This window comes from Bombyx mandarina, chromosome 08 (assembly GCF_030267445.1).
Source record: "Bombyx mandarina strain Sakado chromosome 08, ASM3026744v2".
Lineage (NCBI taxonomy): Eukaryota > Metazoa > Arthropoda > Insecta > Lepidoptera > Bombycidae > Bombyx > Bombyx mandarina.
The window spans coordinates 14,981,902-15,001,904 of record NC_143215.1 but is presented as its reverse complement, the minus strand read 5'-3'; the positions used below and the strand labels follow the sequence as shown (position 1 = coordinate 15,001,904).

General features: G+C 38.2%; 1 protein-coding gene across 2 annotated transcripts in view; it reads left to right on the top strand.

Annotated features, from left to right (window-relative positions):
• Positions 1–20,003, top strand: part of hfw (leucine-rich repeat domain-containing protein hfw) — a 43,330-nt gene that overhangs the window by 10,687 nt on the left and 12,640 nt on the right. For both annotated transcript variants that reach the window (XM_028180181.2, XM_089729309.1), the window contains exon 2: positions 19,315–19,407. In XM_028180181.2, coding sequence (XP_028035982.2) covers positions 19,315–19,407 — 93 coding nt within the window. The remainder of the gene's footprint in view (positions 1–19,314; positions 19,408–20,003) is intronic.

Here is a 20,003-nt window from a genome sequence, read left to right as displayed (position 1 = left end):
AAGAGTGGGGTGGTATTATAGAACCGAGGCTTATTAGGTCTTTATTAGATTCTGTATCGTCTTTTTTATTTACTGCATAAAGGTAAGGTTTTAGCCACTACGTTCATCCACAGTGCGTTTCCAGAGATCTTTTTTGCCACGTACCATCCGGCTATGGAATGAGCTCCCCTCCACGGTGTTTCCCGAGCGCTATGACATGTCCTTTTTCAAACAAGGTTTATGGAGAGTATTAAACGGTAGGCAGCGGCTTGGCTCTGTCCCTGGCATTGCTGAAGTTCATGGGCGACGGTAACCACTCACCATCAGGTGGGCCGTATGCTCGTCTGCCTATAAGGCAATAAAAAAAAAGGTAAAAGAAGTCCATGGACATCACAACGGGAATGCCGCTTCATACCTTGAGGCACAAGGTCAAAGTATCCGTTATATAGTGTAACATATTATTATGTCCCATCCTTGAAACCGAAACGCATGTCTGGAATGCATTGGAACGAGTCCTACCTAGGTGTTCCCAAGCGTTAACACCATCTTTTAATATAATAGCTAAGAATATCTTCCTTTGAACGAAAAAGCGACGCAAGAAACAAATTTTCAAATAACAGTTTAGAATAATATTACATTTGAATCGATTACCACAAAAAAAAACATCACAAAAAATCGATTCTTTTTGAAATACACGCAGCGCCGCGCGGGTTTTTGACCTCGTTTAGTTTAGCTAAAGATCGTTTTTTTTTATATTTAACTTTTTGTACAGTACACGTTGTTATTTATTTATAGCTTTAATACTTTAGTAACTGTTACTTAATTTATTAATTGGGCGAGTTCCCATGTCTAGCGTATTACTGCAGACAAACCACCTGTTCCTCTTTAAAAGTGGGATATCTTTTGATACGAAAATTGAAAAGATGATTGCCTATTTGAGTTTCTAGTGGTTAGGTTTTGAATAGGCTCTAGTCGTGGTCAGCAGTGTACTGCATACTGTATGAAGCTATGTGACTATATAAGTCGACTATTATCAAAGCCGGCAATGTGAGTTTTGGACAATTATTGGTAAATCAGAAAAAAACGAATTATTGACTTTGTATTCCATTGGCAGTCACAAAACTCTTCTGAACGACATTTTAGATAAATAACAGGTTCAGTATTCACCTTTATTTAATGCAGGTTTTGAACCGTATTCTTTGAAGGAGACGATTATATTCAAATCAATCTGTATTGACATATCAATAACATTTTTTTGTCCAAATGCACAGATTGCCACCTTTGATAATAAACGACTCATATCCGCCTTCAAATTACAAATACAGTTGCCAAATTTTCTAAGAACCAATTTAACACGTCTTCGCAAACAAATTCCACGATGAAGGAATAAAAATAAAAAGCACGGAATTAAATTAATTTGTTTAATTACTGGTATTTGTTTAGACGTGCTGTAAGTCCGTATGGGGATGTATCACCATTATGCCCACTGAGTTTCGCGCCGGATCTTCTCTGTGGGTCGCGATTTCGATCCGGTGGTAGATTCTGCGAAGCACTGCTCTTGCTAGGGCTAGTGTTAGCAAACTCTCTCAGGTTGAGCCCGTGAGCTCGCCTACCCGTCCGGGCGTAGCTGGAATAGGCCCTTAGGCGAATAGGTAGGGAAAAGTATCACCATCCTGTTTATTTTTGCTGTGAAGCAGTGGGGCATTCCGGTTTGAAGAGTGAAGTAGCCGCTTGAAGTAGTAGCAATTGAGATTACGCCTCATATCTATCATGTAGGCATTGTCCATGGAGTCCGGTAAGTACTTTACTCTAAGTAGGCCGTGACATTGGTCACGTATTTACGCAATCAAGAAGGAAAAAAAATAGACGGCAAACTTTACTCCCGTGTCTTGCAGTTTATTGTCATTGCCCAGGTCGGACATGTTTATGGACATTGGCGAGCGCGCGTCCAATTCCGACCGAGCCTTGTTTACGGTTACCGCCCTTGTTTACACAAGTGGAAGTCCACGACCCGCCGCCGCGTCACGACCTCGTGTTTACCGAATCCAACTCAATCAGATGCTCCTTCCGTTCTGAGGATTGTTTACTCGGAATGCTGCCCCCCTGTATGTTACTAAATATATGAAACAAATATATTTGAACAATTGTTTGAAGTTTCATTAGAATCAGATGAATGATAAACATAAAGAGACGCAATGATTTTTCATATGAATTGAATAAATTTCCAATTAATGATTTATTGTTATACAAGATATACCTACAACGCATGTTATGGACAATACAAAGTAGAATAAAAGTTGAGGTGAGTGGGTACAGTTTATTTTTAGCGTCTGATTGGACTTAATTGAATAGGATTCCGATAAGAACGTTTTGGGAAGTGGAGGGTAGTTTGGATTTTGGAGAACCGTTATTACGGATGAGTTATGATTGGGACTGCCCCACCTTGAAGCTATTGACGAACAGGCTGATTAACTATTGCTAGCATTGCACTCCTCGGGCCCCCTCTAAGAGGAACACCGTAAATTTACCAGTAGGTACTTGCCCCAGCATAAGTGACTTCGAGTACACCATGCTTACATTAAGATCACAAAAAAAAACAATACATATTTTCAACAGCATTTTAGCCTGTTTATTAAATTTATGCACATTTAGGTACTTATTCAAATAAAGATGAGTAACAAACCAGTTATATGCAAATGTCTTTATCTAAAAAAAACTTCAAGGTTTTTTGCGACAGTCTCGTGTTTTGTTTAAACAATTACATACAGTATTAATACATACAGTACTTTGTAAATACCATTACGTCGTCGTAAGATATTAAATACTATGTGTCCTTTTGGAGATTTTGATTTTTTTACTAGACAATAATGACTAGATATATAACAAAATTCTCGCTTAAAATGGTAGACAAAACAGCGGCGCAGTATCTATGATCCTGCATGGATACGTAACCACCATCCTGCTTATTTATACCGTGAAGCACTGCAGCATGAAGAACAGAATAGTTGCTATAAAATATATTGTTAGGCCGGTAAGAGTAACGCCATCTATCGCCGAATAGTCGAACGAATATCGAGGGAACTAGTAGCACCTAGAAAGCTCGAGAAGTACAACACCATCTATTGTCAGATAGCGGAAACTATTACTAGAGCTGTGTGGAATAATTTCGATAATTCTAGGGATGAGGTAATCGGCTAGAAAAGCGTTGTAGATATGGCACGCAGTCAGTGAGTAATCGGAATTACTCGAAGCGAAACAGCGAACGGACCACCTGAAGCGAAGTGGAACAAACGAATTGAGAGTTTTAAAGTGTTTGTTGAGTATTTTAAGGTGTTTGTGAAGTGTTTAAGTGTTCTAATTGTTGAAGACAGTTTTAAGTTGTACCTTGGTGAAATTTTATTTATCCCGAACCCCAATGCGTAACAATATTAAGAAACTACGTGACTCAGGTAGTGATGACTCTGGGCTTCAGTGGTCATTTAATTTCTGACAGGCCGTGAGCTCGTAGTTTTCATTTAGTGGAAATATGAGGCCTTCTAGAAACATCATCCGTATAGTCTTCTTGGCCTAAAGGATAAGACGTCTGGTGAAATCGTATAAAGCAAAGCGACTGGGCCGATGTTCGAATCCCGCAGGCAGGTACCAATTTTTCTAATGAAATACGTATACGACTCTATCAAGACGCACATAGTTCACGAACTAATTCCACAATAATCTGATTACGATTTTATCTTCAAGTCTAAACTCCTCATGTTGATGTAATTACGAACAGACTCACTTACCATTAATATATATTTATTTGTTTTGCTATTAGACCTACATGTAAATTTTAATATGCTGATTCGAAGGTTAATAATAAAATATCCCGCTATATAGTTCACAAACAGCGTGAAAAACATCGTCAAAAAAAAAAAACTGGCTTATTTGTAATATTTGATTTAAAGCCATCGTAATAAGACACGTGACCTGAATTAAAATTATTTATGATTGTTGAGCAATACTTATAAGATCTAAATAACTGGAAACAAATCAGGTGCGGTCGCGCATCGGGCCCCAATTTACGATTCCGTGTGTTATGGTTTGATAAACATACTTATGTATAGCCATAAGTTATGTTACAAATGAAAATGATTTTTTTTTAAATGTAATATTATAAAAATGTATACCTACATATTTATTAAAGTCTCAGCAATAAATAAATAAAATATTCTATTCGTAATGGCCCAAGGTGGCCATTTCGTTTAGTTGGGTGGACGAGCTCACAGCCGACCCGGTATTAAGTGGTTACTGGAGCCCATAGACAACTATGACGTACCACCCACCTTGAGATATAAGTTCTAAGGTCTCAAGTATAGTTACAACGGCTGCCCCACCCTTCAAACTGAAACGCATTACTGCTTCACGGCAGAAATAGGCAGGGTGGTGGCACCACGGGTGGTACCTACCCGTACGGACTCACAAGAGGTCCTACCACCAGTAATTACGCAAATCATAATTTTGCGGTTTTGATTTTTATTACACGATGCTATTCCTTCACCGTGGCAATTAGAAAAATTGGTACCCTCCTGAGATTTGAACACCGGTACATCGCTCAACACGAATGCACCGGACGTCTTATCCTTTAGGTCAACTCGACTTCATACTAATAATACATACTAATACCTAGTCAGATCATAAATTCTGTCACATGTTTAATGTAAAATAATTGAAACAAGTTTATTCATTATGTAACCATTCATATACCAAAATGAACTTAACAAAACATAGATTCTTATGACACTAAAGTTTATTCAAAATGACCTCCGTGATTTTGAATACACGCCTTCAATCTGCGCGGCCAGTCGTCTATCGCAGCACGAACGAGGTCCATGTCAATATCGGCGGCTGCCTTAATCAAGGATGTCTTGAGTGACTCCAAATTGGGATGAGGCTTTGAGCACGCCTTTTCCTCCAAGTGTTGCCATATCTTGTAATCTAACGGATTCAAATCTGGACTGGAGGAGGGCCAGTCTTCGTGCCGGATGAAGTCGATTTCACGCGCCGCCAGCCAGTCTTGTATGCTCTTCGCTCTATGAGCTGGCGCCGAATCTTGTTGGAATACCCAGTGCCTGTTATTGAACATGGTATGAGAAACAGGTTCCACAAGGTTCGTCAGGACTGTATTTTGATACACAACTGCATTCGTTTTTACACCTTTCTCACAAAAATGTACCTCTGTTAAGCCCCAATAAGAAACTCCCAACCATACCATGAGCGAGGATGGAAAATGACCTCGTTGGACACGCGGAATACGGTTGCTCGCTTCTTCACTACTGTGTGCGTACCTTATCATTTTGTTTGTTGTAGCTCTCTTCTACGGTAAAAATTTTTTCATCCGAAAAAAGAATTTCCCGATATTTTTTTCCCGCGTACCGCTTCAACAAAGCGCGGCATCTCTTCAGTCTCAGGTCCATTAGACGAGCATTCAAACGATGTCCTGTTTTTCTTCGATATGCCCGAAGCCCTAAGTCTTCATTTAACACCCTTTTCACCGTGGTTCTGCTTAACCCCATCTGAAGGGCCAACAGTTTCTGCTTACGTTTGGGATTTCTTTGAATTCGCGCCTTCACAGCTTTTATCACTGCTGGAGTCCTAACAGATCGAGGGCGACCACTTCTTGACCTGTCATCTACACTAGAGTCTTCATTGTATCGTTTGATGGTACGATAAACGAATCTTTTGATTATATTCAAAATTTTCAGTATGTTAAAAAATTGAATTGGCGCGTAACCGCAACGATGCAACGCAATAACTGCAACACGGTCTTCTTTAAGCGTCCACTCCATATTAAAAAATGAGTACAATTCTAAAAGTATAGATTTTTATTTTCATGAACAATTCGAAATTCGAATTCAATAAACTTTTTTGTGGCCAGCATTCTAAAAGAAAAGTTTTTACTGTGTGACAATACTTATGACCTGACTAGTTACATACTAATAATTCAAATTTTATCTCACTAGATAAACCCGATAAATTCATATACTTTTCTAATATTAAACCCAACACATGTGACGTACATGTGGCTAGTTATTATACGCAGCAGCAGTCATTGGCCGATATCTGAATGGAGTGCATCATCATGTTCTATTGTCACATGTGTTCGCCCGGACGACGTCACACATAATACAACAGTGTTTTGTAAAAGTTTATGTATTATCTTGTATGTTTAAACACTTCGATAAAGCGGCACGACATGAGAGCCCTCTCATCGTGGCCGCCGGTAACTACATTCCCGATCCTGCGGACAGAATGGAAAGCAGTCGACGTCGCCCGAAACGGACGTCGTCATTTCGGATCCTCCCGATCCACTAACGGTGCTTCTAGGTACCTCAAGCACCGGTCATCGTTCTTGTCGAACCCGTCGCTTGCGGCGAGGGGCTCGACGAGTACATTAACCCACAGATACAGCCCACTGAGTTTCTCGCCGGATCTGCACAGTGGATCGCGTTTCCGATCCGGTGGTAGATTCTGCGAAGCACTGCTCTTGCTAGGGTTCGTGTTAGCAACGTCGCCAGGTTTGGGCCTTGTAAGCTTACCTACTAGTTAAGGTTACGCTGAAATAGCCTCTCAAGGTTATCAGCTTAGGTAGAAAAAAAAAGTGAAAATCATGAAATCCACAAAAAAAATATATTATGTAGGGACTCGCCGTATATAAGTTTGCATAAATTCTGGGTTAGAGACTAGCGCGCACGATTTTGTAATACCATCCATCTCTATTTCAGTAGCAAAGCCATAATAAGTAGCTTTAAACTTTAAAGCCGGCACCGAAGGCTAAGTAAACTGACTGCGCGTTCGAGGTTCTATACGAATTTTCTTAACCACAGAGGAAAAGCTTGCGCCCTTTGATATTTAGCAATATTTAGCAATCGAGGTCAAACGAATGTATCTTTAAAAGGACTAGACTGTATTAAAAGAAGGCGTTTTTATTATTGAACATCATATAAAACTGATGTGTTTCGTAGTTTCTGTTTAATATTAATAAAGAACGCATTTCGTATGAGACAACTTACTTTTGATGTCGGCTCGGCGACCCGTAAAATATCGTGTAATCAAATCAAACCTGTGATATTTGTAATGTTGTCGAGATTATGCCGTAGTGCCTATGCGAAATAGACCGGCATTATCATGTCTCTAAGAATGACAGTGTAAATATTGCAATTTAAATGGATTATTTTGACCTCCTTAATCTAAAATGGTTTGTGAAAGCTTCGGCCCATTAAGTCAATTAAAAAAGCTCGAAAAAGTTTTTATCTGATATTTTTATTAATTTATTGCTTACATATGTGTACGATAAAACTCGATGCAACTTGTATGTTAGGTGTACATATATCTAGAACAAATATACTTAATAACTGGTATATGTCTCTGATATTTTACTATTATACAATAAAGAAAACGGACGATAAAGCAAAAAAAAACAAGTTTTACCAGCCTCAAGCTACGGGCATTTGTTTATTTATGTTTTTTTGTTTATTGCTTAGATGGGTGGACGAGCTCACAGGCCACCTGGTGTTAAGTGGTTTCCGGAGCCCATAGATATCTACAACGTAAATGACACCACCCATCTTAAAATATGAGGTCTAAGGTCTGAGTTTTAACAGTACGGTATAATTTTTCTTAAAATGCTCAAAGTTGGAGCAGCGTGATGCAAAACTTTAGGCTTCAAGTTTTTAAGTAGAGCCTTTACTAAATTTAAGTGAGCGGCAATAAAAAATCTACTTATTTCCCGATAGTTTATGGGCACCCAATTCCACGCTTACGGAAGAAACATAGTATATTCGAGTCATTGACCAAGCTATGTCTGCGACTCGTAGAAGCTTAAAAGAATTTCATTATGACGGCGATCAATAAACTTTTAGTATTCATTCAATTCTCAATACCATTCAAAGAACGCGTCGAGGAAATTGCGGACATACGCGGCGAATAGTGAACAAACGGGTATATACGTTAATGATTACGTAAATAGTTTCTATAAATAAGCAGGTAGGTGTACTGTGACGTCACAAACGCATGCACCTAGCCTCTACCATAGAACGCATATTGATGTAGAACTAGAGGTCCCGCAGTAGTCGAAATTCGACTATAATTAATTGGAATTGTAAGATTGTACACTATTATGGTTGTATTTTATACTTCTATAATCACAAATTTCGCCAAGACTACACTATAAAAAAATATGAATAATGACAAACAATATTTAATCTCGATTTGACAACAGACGTCAAGAACAAAAGTTTGGCAATAAATAGTATGCATGCGTGTGTGCGTCAAATACATGGTCTGTAGTGTTTGTAATGTTTTCTTTATTGATTTAATGTATCTTTTATGCATTATTTAAAAAAAAAATAGCATTGTGCACTTCTTCTCTATATTCTCTATAAGTGTGGAAAATTTCATACTCCTCCGTCCCCGCAATTTTCGTAAAAAGGGATACAAAGTTTTTGCTTCACGTATTAATAGATAAGAAAGATGAATATAATCTATACTAATATTATAAAGCTGAAGAGTGTTTGTTTGAACGCACAAATCTCAGGAACTACTGGTCCGATTTGAAAAATTATTTCAGTGTTAGATAGCTCATTTATTGAGGAAGGCTATAAGCTATATAATATCACGTTAAGACCAATGCAAGCGGAGCACCAATAAAGAATGTTTCAAAATAGGGGTTTTAAAAGATCCTTAACATTATAATTCAAAAATATTTTCACTTTCTACGTAAATGAAGTGGGGGTTAAATTTAGCGTTATGCCAAAGTAACTATTTCACGCGGACGGAGTCGCGAGCAAAAGCTAGTTAATAAGAATAATAATATTAACTATAAGAGTTTATGAAAAAAACATTATTGGTATAGCACCTATTATATTCAACAAACTGCCGAATAGTATAAAGGATCAGCCCTTAGGGAAATTTAAACAACTCCTGTCTTCGCTGTTATTAAACAAGTGTTATTACTCTGTTACCGATTTCCTAAATGTTTAATTGTAGCACTCTCCTTATTTAAGATCTCAATTGTTATAATAAACTTTTTGTGATCTCATTCTTAAATTTATCTTAGTACCTAGTTTAAATTAGCTGCTTACTAAGAAACTAAGAAACCAGGAAACTTATTTCTCCTTCAATTTTGTATACCAAAAGGCAGAATGTACTGGGATTGAATATATTTTATGCTAAGACCATACTTGTACCCGCATTCTATACAAATAAAGAAATTATTATTATTATTAAAGTTTAAAGATTAATTGAGGGAATTTTCCTAACTTTACATTTATGTTTTAGGTCTTTGACAGTTCTTCCAACATTGTAGAACATTGAATAGTTTCAACATATTATGTTTATTATGACCATTCTGTGTGGTGACCACTCTGTATGCATGTATTCTATGCGCATAATTGCCTACAATTATCTATGTATATATTCAGTTCTATATTGAAGACGGCGACGTTATAACTTGCATACCTTTGAAGTTAGTTTGTAGGTTATATTGAGATTTACATTTTAAATCTTCTTTCGTCAGTATATGTAAATTTTGCATTTAATATAACAGATATACAGGCAATACAGGCACCGTTTTGTGTACTGGAAAATGTTGTTCATTTTGCTTAGCGCAGTCTTAAACTCAAGTTAGCATAACATACATATAAATAAAATAAAAAACAAAATGTGTGCAATTCACACGTGGTAGAAGTGAAACCTTCCAAAATTAAAATACAATTATCCTAAACGTCTTAAGTATATGTAAAATTTTGTCATTAGTAAATAATTGTAAGGTAGCGCCCTCTGTGAATTGATATTTTATTTTCACGTATAATCCTAAATTAAAATTCACTACAAGAGCTTTCATACACACGTTAGTATTAAAAAATCTCACAGATGGCGCTGTATTAAATAGTATGTATATTTCTGTCTCATTCTTGGCTGGCTTCATCCTACACATTTTTGTATTTGTGTCTCTTACCTGTCGTTTTTTCCGTTGCATCCGGTTTGAAATCACAACGATTCTAAAGAAGTTTTCACTTCAAAAAACAAACGTGTGGTACTCGGGAACTGCTGCGGTAAAGCTATTGCATAGCATTTTTTATCAACTTATGTAATTATAATTAAACAATGATAATTTAATATTAAAACAATAATAAAACAAGACCACGCTATATTAAACATTAATAAAAGCTAAACCTTAACTGTCCCCTTCACACTCATAAGCTAGACCGCGCGAGAGAGAGATGGGCAGACTTTTCATGATGTGCATGCAGTGTGACGTCACGCCACGCGCTTATTCACAAACACTACACAAGCGCAACGTGTGAATGGGTTGAACGCGAGCTTCATGGTAGACAGAGTGAGGGTTTTTTTTTTTGTCAGGAGGAAATCGCCGGACTCCCACCCTCCACAGGGGATGGAGGGTGGGGCATGTCGGAGTCGAACAGACTAAAACCTCCTGTCGCTCAACAACCAACGTCCAAACCTCGCATGAGACAGAACTCATGAAGAGGCAAAGGGAGGAAAGTGAAGCGTTTAGTGCGGAGCACATCTCTCCCATCACCCTCCCCCTCGGGACGCCGGGCCAGCGATCGTCGGCGCCACGACCACCAGCCCTCTCGGTCGGCAGGCTGTCCGAAGCCTGCCTAGATGGCGCCGGTTTGAATAGGTTATCCTACGAAATACCCCGCTGGGTCAGAACCAGCGTGGGTCGAGGATAGCCGGCCTTCCATCACCCGGATGCTCTTGCGTAAAACGCGTGCAGAGCAGCTTGCACGTAGAGTGAGGGGTGTTAGGTTTTTTTCGTTACGGAATTTCATGATTCGGTCGCCGCGCTCAAGGCCCACGATAAAAGCTATGCAATAGCATAATAACTGGAAACAAATCACGCACGGTCATCTGGCAAATACATATATAGATAATAAGCCCCCAGACAAAGAGCAAACAAACCTGTTCATCAGACGAATGTTTGCCCGATGTTAGAATAGAACCCACGAGCCTCGGCACAAAAATCAGAAGCACTAACTAATTATGCGCGTAATTCGTTTCCAAAAAATTCTTGTCCACCTGATGTTTGTCTGGAAGAGATCGCTCTTAGCGATAAGACCGCCAATTGTACTTTTTGAAATTTAATGTATCGCATTGTTTTTTTTTTTTTGTGTACTTTAAAGAATACTCTCTCTCTCTCTCTCTCTTTCTAACTACTGCATCACCAAGTCCGTCACACATGACATTAATCTAGTGCTCAGCGATTGTGGTTCTTGAATTTCGCTGATGGGTCTACTAGTCTATAACAAAGACACATACCTTCTTTCGAAGCTTGACGGCTTGTATAAAAGCTATTAATAACACAACAAGACTACTAGGGCATTCATTTCTTAGATTTTATTTCGCCATATAGGCAATTCAATATTTGCACATCATACTGATAATATAATGTTCTCGTACAGAAATAGAATATGAGTATGACGGCTCAACTTGTCATATTGTTAGGTTATAAACTGGCAACGATAAGATAGCATATTTGAAATAAACAGAACTGTACTGTATTCTCTAAGAAATTAGACTTAAACTTGTGCTACGTGAATTTTCTAAAAATATAACAGGGTTTTTTACGGTTTTGGAAGGCTCAGTAGGTTTTTTGTTTGTTTGATGTAATGTTTTCGTATTTATGGCAGGGAGCACGTACCATCTTCCTGTATATGTGGTCACGGAGCAGTCATTCTCTGTAATTTGAAGTGTGGGGCAGCCATGCCGTTGAGATTTCTGACCTCATGTTGTAAGATCGATGGCGGTAATGACGATGTATGCGTTCCGATAATATTTTAATATGAATTGGGAAATTTTTGATCTCTTTCGACATTGATGCGGCACTAGAAATACCATTGTCTATGAACTGATAGTGGAGACAAGATATAGCGTAATGAACAAATCACTTTATTGCTTAGTTAGTAGGATTTATGCACAGATACGTATTATTTCAAATCTTTGGCTTTTCTTATCTGGTTTCTGTTACCGGCGGCGTCACACGAAAGAAAATTCTTAGTTGAACTTGCTGAATGTAGACATTTATTGATGGGATGAGGAGAACTCTATGTTTTCGGGCTCAAATTATTTGCATACCGAATATCGTTTAAAATGCTTCAGCTGTTTGCGTATGAAAACGTTACAAATTGCCAGGATTTTTTAAATAAAAAATTTGAATTATTAGTCTGGATAATTAAAATTATCGCATGAGGGAAAATATCTCATGAACAAGTAAGTTCTTTATTCTTAATTTTCCGTTTACTTACCATTGTTATACCAATCTGTTTATTCGATAATAAATAAACAAATTAAGAATGAGTAAAATGGCCAAGGAGGAGCCAAACACTTGCATTAATAATACTTCAAAAATATATGAGTTATTGAGAACGACTCATAAGATGGGCTAGTCAGCTTACAGTCTCGTGGTCAATTATCCAATATTCAACTTCCTCTCGGGAATTAGCGTCAAGGCGAAGACTGTACTTCAAACTCGCTCTACTAACTACTCTGTAGCTTCGGTTTTAGTGATGCAAATCAAACCTGGTAAGACCTCTTTTGAGTCCGCACGGGTATGTACCACCTGCCTATTTCAGCCGTGAAGCAGTAATGCGTTTCGGTTTGAAGGGCGGAGCAGCCGTTGTAACTATACTGAGACCTTAGAACTCATATCTCAAGATGGGTGGCGCATTTACGTTGTGGATGTCTATGGGCTCCAGTAACTACTTAACACCAGGTGGGCTGTGAGCTCGTCCAGCCATCTAAGCAATAAAAAAAAAGTCCTGTTTTGGGCGACGGCGACTGTTAACCGTTTGATCCGCGGGATCGGGTATGTTCTGGTATGTTCGGGTTTGGTCCATGATTATTATTCAGAGATCGAGAACTCACGTTAAAGACAATTATCAACTCACAGATCCGAGATTATTACAAAAAAGTAATTCTCATCTTATACCCGCCCTCGCTTCGCTTCGGAAACTGTAATTTATTATTGATTTCTCCACTATTTAATGGATGTTATTATACATATAAACCTTCCTCTTTAATCACTCTATCTATTAAAAAAAACCGCATCAAAATCTGTTGCGTAGTTTTAAAGATTTAAGCATACCTACATAGGGACAGAGAAAGCGACTTTGTTTTTTACTATGTAGTGATGATGTTTTCATCCAATATTCAAGATAAAATTCAAGTTATGAGACTTCTTTCTCAAAGCACCTGCCTTGACATATGTACACCTAACATAAAAATTGCAAGAAGTTTTAAAACATATCTAGTCATCACAGATATGCACTACTAAAATAACTGTTCTCTAAAAGTCGAAAAAGTATTTAAGTATATATATTTATTAACAACACAGATTATTTAATAACGTAACATGCGATAATAGTAACAAATTAATTGAACATAGATCTGCTCAGCGGAAGTATGAGCGAGGTCAAACTCTGATAAAATTAGATCACATTAGACAATAACATATTCGTTTTCGAATACAAAGCAATTATAAATTATATTATTGGAAAATTTTTGGTAAAGCATATTAGGATTAGGTTTTGGGTCAGGGTGTGGTCATCTTTTTATTTGTTGCATTTAGGGTGTGTTAGGGTTACGCTTAAGGTTCACCTGTAATTAAGTGACCACCGGAGTTCATAAATGTCACTATATGAATGCTGTCAACTATTTTTTTTCCTACGTATGACTGCAGCCGAGGGGTTATTCTAGCCTCACTGGTCGTGTATCTCAGCCCAGAGATTCAACTGTTTACACGTCCTTACAGATGCATCAGATCCAATAACCCTTGCATTAGACGCCTTCAGCTCTAACACTAGGAGCAGATTTAGGGACCCCGGTAACCATACTCGCCGAACTCGGCAAAGAGTTCGCCGCGCAACCTAACTTATCAGCCCGCTGAGTTTCTCGCCGGATCTTCTCAGCGGGTCGCAATTCCGATCTAGTAGTAGATTCATTCGCAAAGCAGCTGCCCTTGAGTTGTTAGGTCTCCTTTGGGGACGCTCGGACAGCTGTTAGCAAATTCCACCTCTCCTAGCTAAGCCTTTGCTCGCCCACCTGTCCTGGTGAAACTGGAGAGGCCTCCAAACCACCAGTAATCTCTCAAACATAAAAAAGAACTTAGCTGTGTCTGTGAGTTCATTTTCACGACTTCGTTGCTTTCGACCGGTAGGACGAGAACGGTGACTAGCGCTTGGAATGCCTAAGACCATAAATAGTGGATCAGGAAGATCCAACATGTGACATGTGACCCACATTGAATCCTGATATCGCATTGTGTAACGGTTATCCCACATTTGAAGCTGAGCGCATGGTTCTCTATGGATCCTCCCAACAGTAATTCCGCGATAAAGTCGCGTTCTATAATAATTTTTATTACACGATGCTATTCCTCTAAAAAGAAAAAAAGGTAATCTAGAAAAAATAAAGTTTATTTCATTGCAACCACCACTATTTAATCTGCACTTTGCTTTGGTTGACTGGTAGAGAATGCCTTAAGCATTAAGTCCGCCAATGTAAATTTTATATGAAGTGTATATAAATAAATAATCTAAACCCTGACATAGTCGCATCGACCAGTATTTTACATCGGTTGTTTCATCATTTGGGCCACGATCACTTCAGAGTCAGTTGAAGTAATTTATTTTACTGACCCGGTGCTGCAGTAGTGCCCCTGACTGCTGGACCCAGGGTCGTGAGTAGGGTTGCGATTCTTTTCAGCCTATAAGGGGCAAATACTTAAATAGGCAAAAAAATACGGGAGCTTAACTTTTTACTCGTGGCAAATAAAAAAACAAAATTAGGTATATAGTGACAAACTTAATTTTTTTTTTTTATTTCTCCGAGGAGCAAGTCAGTTTTAACATATTGTTATCGGTTTTAACATATTTATAAAATCATTACAATTATAATCGTACGGTTCGCATACGGGACAGAGTCAGTCCCGCCGGGACATTTTAAACTAAGCCTAAAATACGGGACGTCTGGCAACGCTAGTCGTGAGTTCAATTTTCATATAGGGCATTATATAATATATAATATAACATTTTTTTTTTTTTTTTTATTTTTTTTCTTGGGTACCGACCAACATGTTATACATCAGCACAGAACATTACAGGTATCTTAAAGATTGATTTCACACTAAATGCTAACACAATTACAGGTACCGACTACATGCATTGAAAAAAAAGCGCTTCGTTATATATAAGAAAACAAAAAAAAAACTATAATAATATATAACATTGTAGACCTTACATTATTACACATTTACTACCAAATACGATATTACTTAACTGAAAAACTCATGAGCAAGGTTGTAGACTTCTCGTCTAAAACTATTATAATATTATATTCGTCTGACGAGCATGTTTGCCCGCTGTTTATCTGGATGTTTAACATCTCTGTTTGTATATATTTAAATGTATATTAGTCTCTGGTTTCCACTGAGGGAAACCGAGCTTGTGGTTAGATAGCCGTGTGATTATTAGTCTTCCTTTGTTATAAATCTATTATTCTGTTATTAATCTAATTAAGATTATTGTGGGCACTATTATTATTAATCCTCAATACGGCCTTTGGTTGACATTACCTACGACATTCCTATTTGTAAGTTATTTTTAAAAAGTTTATTTTATGAGCCACGTATTTTCTGACACACAATGAACGCCATTCCGTTTCTAATGTTTATTTTAACGCAAGTTCTTTATCAATAGTGAGCTTTGGCACGTTATACAACGGTATTTTAGAGTGCGGTATCTGTGAGCAATAAAACTAAATGTATACAAGGTTGTAACACTTGCCACTATCTATGTATAACATTACATTTTATTTTATTTTTTTATTGCTTTGCTGGGTGGACGAGCTCACAGCTCACCTGGTGTTCAGTGGTTACCGGAGCCCATAGACATCTACAACGTAAATGCGGCCTTGAGATATAAGTTCTAAGGTCTCAGTATAGTTACAACGGCTGCCTCACCCTTCAAACCGAAACGTATTACTGCTTCACGGCAGAAATAGGCAGAGTGGTGGTACCTACCAGTGCGGGCTCACAAGAGGTCCTACCACTAGTAAAAAATATGTGGTAATTTTTAATTTATTATTAAGAAATCTCTATATATAAAAATGAATAGCTATTTGTTAGTCTCGCTAAAACTCGAGAACGGCTGGACCGATTTAGCTAATTTTGGTTTTGAATTATTTGTGGAATTCCAGAGAAGGTTTAAAAGGTAGATAAATATGAAAATTCTCGGAATTAAATAAAGTTTAGGTATTTTATTTATTGATTGAGGTACTACGAAGTCTGCCGGCTCAGCTAGTCTCTTAATAAATAATGTTTTTTTTTTAAGAATTTAAAGTTTGAAGTATAAAAATGTATTGAATATCACCGTATTTTTCATAACACTATTAATTTTATAAGAGGTACGAAGGTATTTACGTGCAATCGTTTCAAAGCGAACGCTCCTTTGGAAGCTATTTTTATGAACTCACAATGAAGGTCATTGCTATCGACCGAACAAATAATAGAAACAAACAGAGGTGGGACTGTTGCTTACTAATCACTAGGTATTTCTGAAAGTAAATATCATTACACACGTATACATAATTATTTGTTTGGGCCGCTTGATTCTGATGATTCCTTAGCATTTCCGCGAGACGTCGATTTTGTAGGTAACAGAATAATTTTATATATTCTTTATTGTGCACCATAGCGAACTTAGTTCAGACATGCGTATTCTTCCAGCAAATCAAAATTTAAGGAGCACTGGAAGGAATATGAAAATGTACAATCAAAACTCACCATACAGACCCAAGCATTTCGTTAAAAATTAATCAAACATGAAAACCGATAGACACAGATAATGATGTTAATTTAAAATAATTAAACCGGTAAACCATTTTACAAACTATTCCAAAAAGTATTAGTGTAATTTTTAATTATTGTTTTATTGTTTAGATGGGTCGACGAGCTCACAGCCCACCTGGTATTAAGTGGTTACTAGAGCCCATAGACATCTATAACGTAGATGCGCCACCCACCCTGAAAAATAAGATCTAATGTCTCCAGTATAGTTACAACGGCTGCCCTACCCTTCAAACCGAAACGCATCACTGCTTCGCGGCAGAAATAGGCAGGGTGGTGGTACCTACCCGCGCAGACTCACAAGAAGTTCACCAGTAATTACGCAAATTATAATTTTGCGGGTTTGATTTTTATTACACGATGTTATTCCTTCACCGTGGAAGTCAATCGTAAACATTTGTTGAGTACGTATTTCATTAGAAAAATTTGTACCCGCCTGAGATTCGAACACCGGTGCATCGCTCAACACCAATGCACCGGACATCTTATCTTTAGGCCACGACGACTTCAAATGTCTAAACAAGTCTGACCTAGTATCGTTACGAAGTCCAATTCTTGTCGTCATCGAGCCACTGATGTGAGGATCCCATCAATAGCCGGAATATTTATTTAATGAACAAATTTTCTCTACAAAGCCTCTGCTTGTTGGAGAATGTTGTCAGTAATTATCGAGTGAAAAGTTCATTAACACGACGGACAATCCACAGCTGTGCTGGAATACTAGCTTTCGGAAGTGAAACTTATTTAGGCGCGTTTAGAATACATTTAACTCGCGAGAGATGCGTTACGGCTAGACAGAAAAGATACAATTTAAGAAGAGCGAGAGTGAGAAAACAGACAGAGCGTCTCGCAAATCACTCAATCACTCGACCGTGGAAAGACGGAAACGACTTAGCTAGTCTGTATGTTCCATGGGGAGTGCTCTGAGGAATTATTCGAGATGATACCGGCATCTCGTTTTTACCATCGCACCTTCGCCCACCGGTGTAGAGTTCATCCATACTACCTGGAGCCACTGCGGTCATCCACAGTGCGTTTCCAGAGATCTTTTTTGCCACGTACCATCCGGCTATGGAATGAGCTCCCCTCCACGGTGTTTCCCGAGCGCTATGACATGTCCTTCTTCAAACGAGGCTTGTGGAGAGTATTAAGCGGTACGCAGCGGCTTGGATCTGCCCCTGGCATTGCTGAAGTCCATGGGCGACGGTAACTACTCACCATCAGGTGGGCCGTATGCTCGTCTGCCTACAAGGGCAATAAAAAAAAAAAGTCGTTTCTCTTATACACATTAACTCCTATTACAAGAAAAAATCGACTTAAAGACGAAAAAAGAAAATCATAATACTACATACCGCAAAAGAAGTTTCACTTCTTTCACGTGCACCAAGTTGCACACACACCATTTTTTGTATTAATATTTTGACATATATAGATTTTGGAATAATTTAGAAATCAGTATATTAAAAATTAGTGTATTAAAATGTATGTGAAGGTGAATATGCTGTTTTTTTGTTTAATTTTTCACATGTTTGTATCTGATCTGTTTTTAACGCATGCTATTTATTAGGTAGGTGATTTGCGTAATTGTTTTCAACGGCTGACTGACTTTCTAAGAGCCCGTAGTTTATTGTTGCAGAGCCTTGGGTTGATCGAGAGATGCTATAGTTAAAAAAACTGGTTTTTAATGTACGTGTCGACTTAATTATTTCAGTAAAATCTAAGATTAAATGGCTGTATCATAGGTACTATTACAACTGAGACCTTAAATCTCTTGTCTCAATGTGGGTGGTGGCATTTAATTTGTAGATGTTTATGGGCTGCAGTAACTACTTAACATAGGTAGGCCGTGAGGTTGTCCACACATCTATGCAATAAAAAAAAAACTCCTGTGCATATTACAATATTTAAGATTGAAGCTAGGATTTATTGTGAGCCTTCACGGGTTTAGCAGCTTCCTAGCTATTTCTAATGCGAAGCATCGTGCATTTTGATTGCAAGGGTGTAACATCGGCTATACAATACAATATACATATATTTTGCTTCCATGTACTCGTGGCAGGACCTCTTGTGAGTCCGCACGGGTAGGTACCACCACGGGTAGGTGGGCCAGTCGTAACTATACTTGAGACCTTAGAACTTATATCTCAAGGTGGGTGGCGCATTTACGTTATAGATGTCTATGGGCTCCAGTGACCACTTGACACCAGGTAGGCTGTGAGCTCGTCCACCCATCTAAGGAATAACAATTTTTTTTCATAGTTAGTAGGGACCTTGAAATTATCATCATATCCATGGAATCATGGAATACACTAACTGATCTAATAAAAATATACTAATTCAGAAAATCACAGCATTAAAGACTTAAAAGCTTTCGTAATAGTAACCTTATTTGTAAAATCATATGTTAAAGCATTTTTTCCTTGTTACAGCTATCACTATGGTGTTTTGTGATGTATCTAGCGACATTCCTGCCGTGCATCGAGATGCGGGTTGATGACTTCGACCAGCCCGCACCCAGAGAGGTCAGTTACCAAGCCTTGAACTTATTTCTCTAAAGTCAAACGACAGGCGTGTGTTGTGACAGCTTATTATAGTTGACCTCTCCGATTGTATATTGACATGGAATTTGAAGAATGCTATTAAGTTTAATTTTTCAATCCATTTTTCCAGATCTGACAGTTTTATTCAGGTTGTGGTTAATTTAAGGCTACGGTAATTGCTTTCTTTTGTTTATTAATGTACGTATATTTTTAACGCCGTATAGGCAAACGAGCATACCTGATGATGAATGGTTACCGTCGCCCATGGACTCCAGCAATGCTAGGCGCAGATCCAAGCCGCTGCCCACCGTTTAATACTCTCCACAAACCTCGTTGGAAGGAGTTAGTTTTTTAGTCTTTTAGAAATAGATTCATTCTTAGTATCGTTCGGATTTGTCTCTCCCAGAGTCTGTTATTCGTATTTACTGGTGGCAGGACCTCTTGTGAGCCCGCACGGGTAGGTACCACCACCCTGCCTATTTCTGCCGTGAAGCAGTAATGCGTTTCGATTTGAAGGGTGGGGCAGCCGTTGTAATTATATTGAGACCTTAAAAATTACATCCCAAGATGGGTGGCGC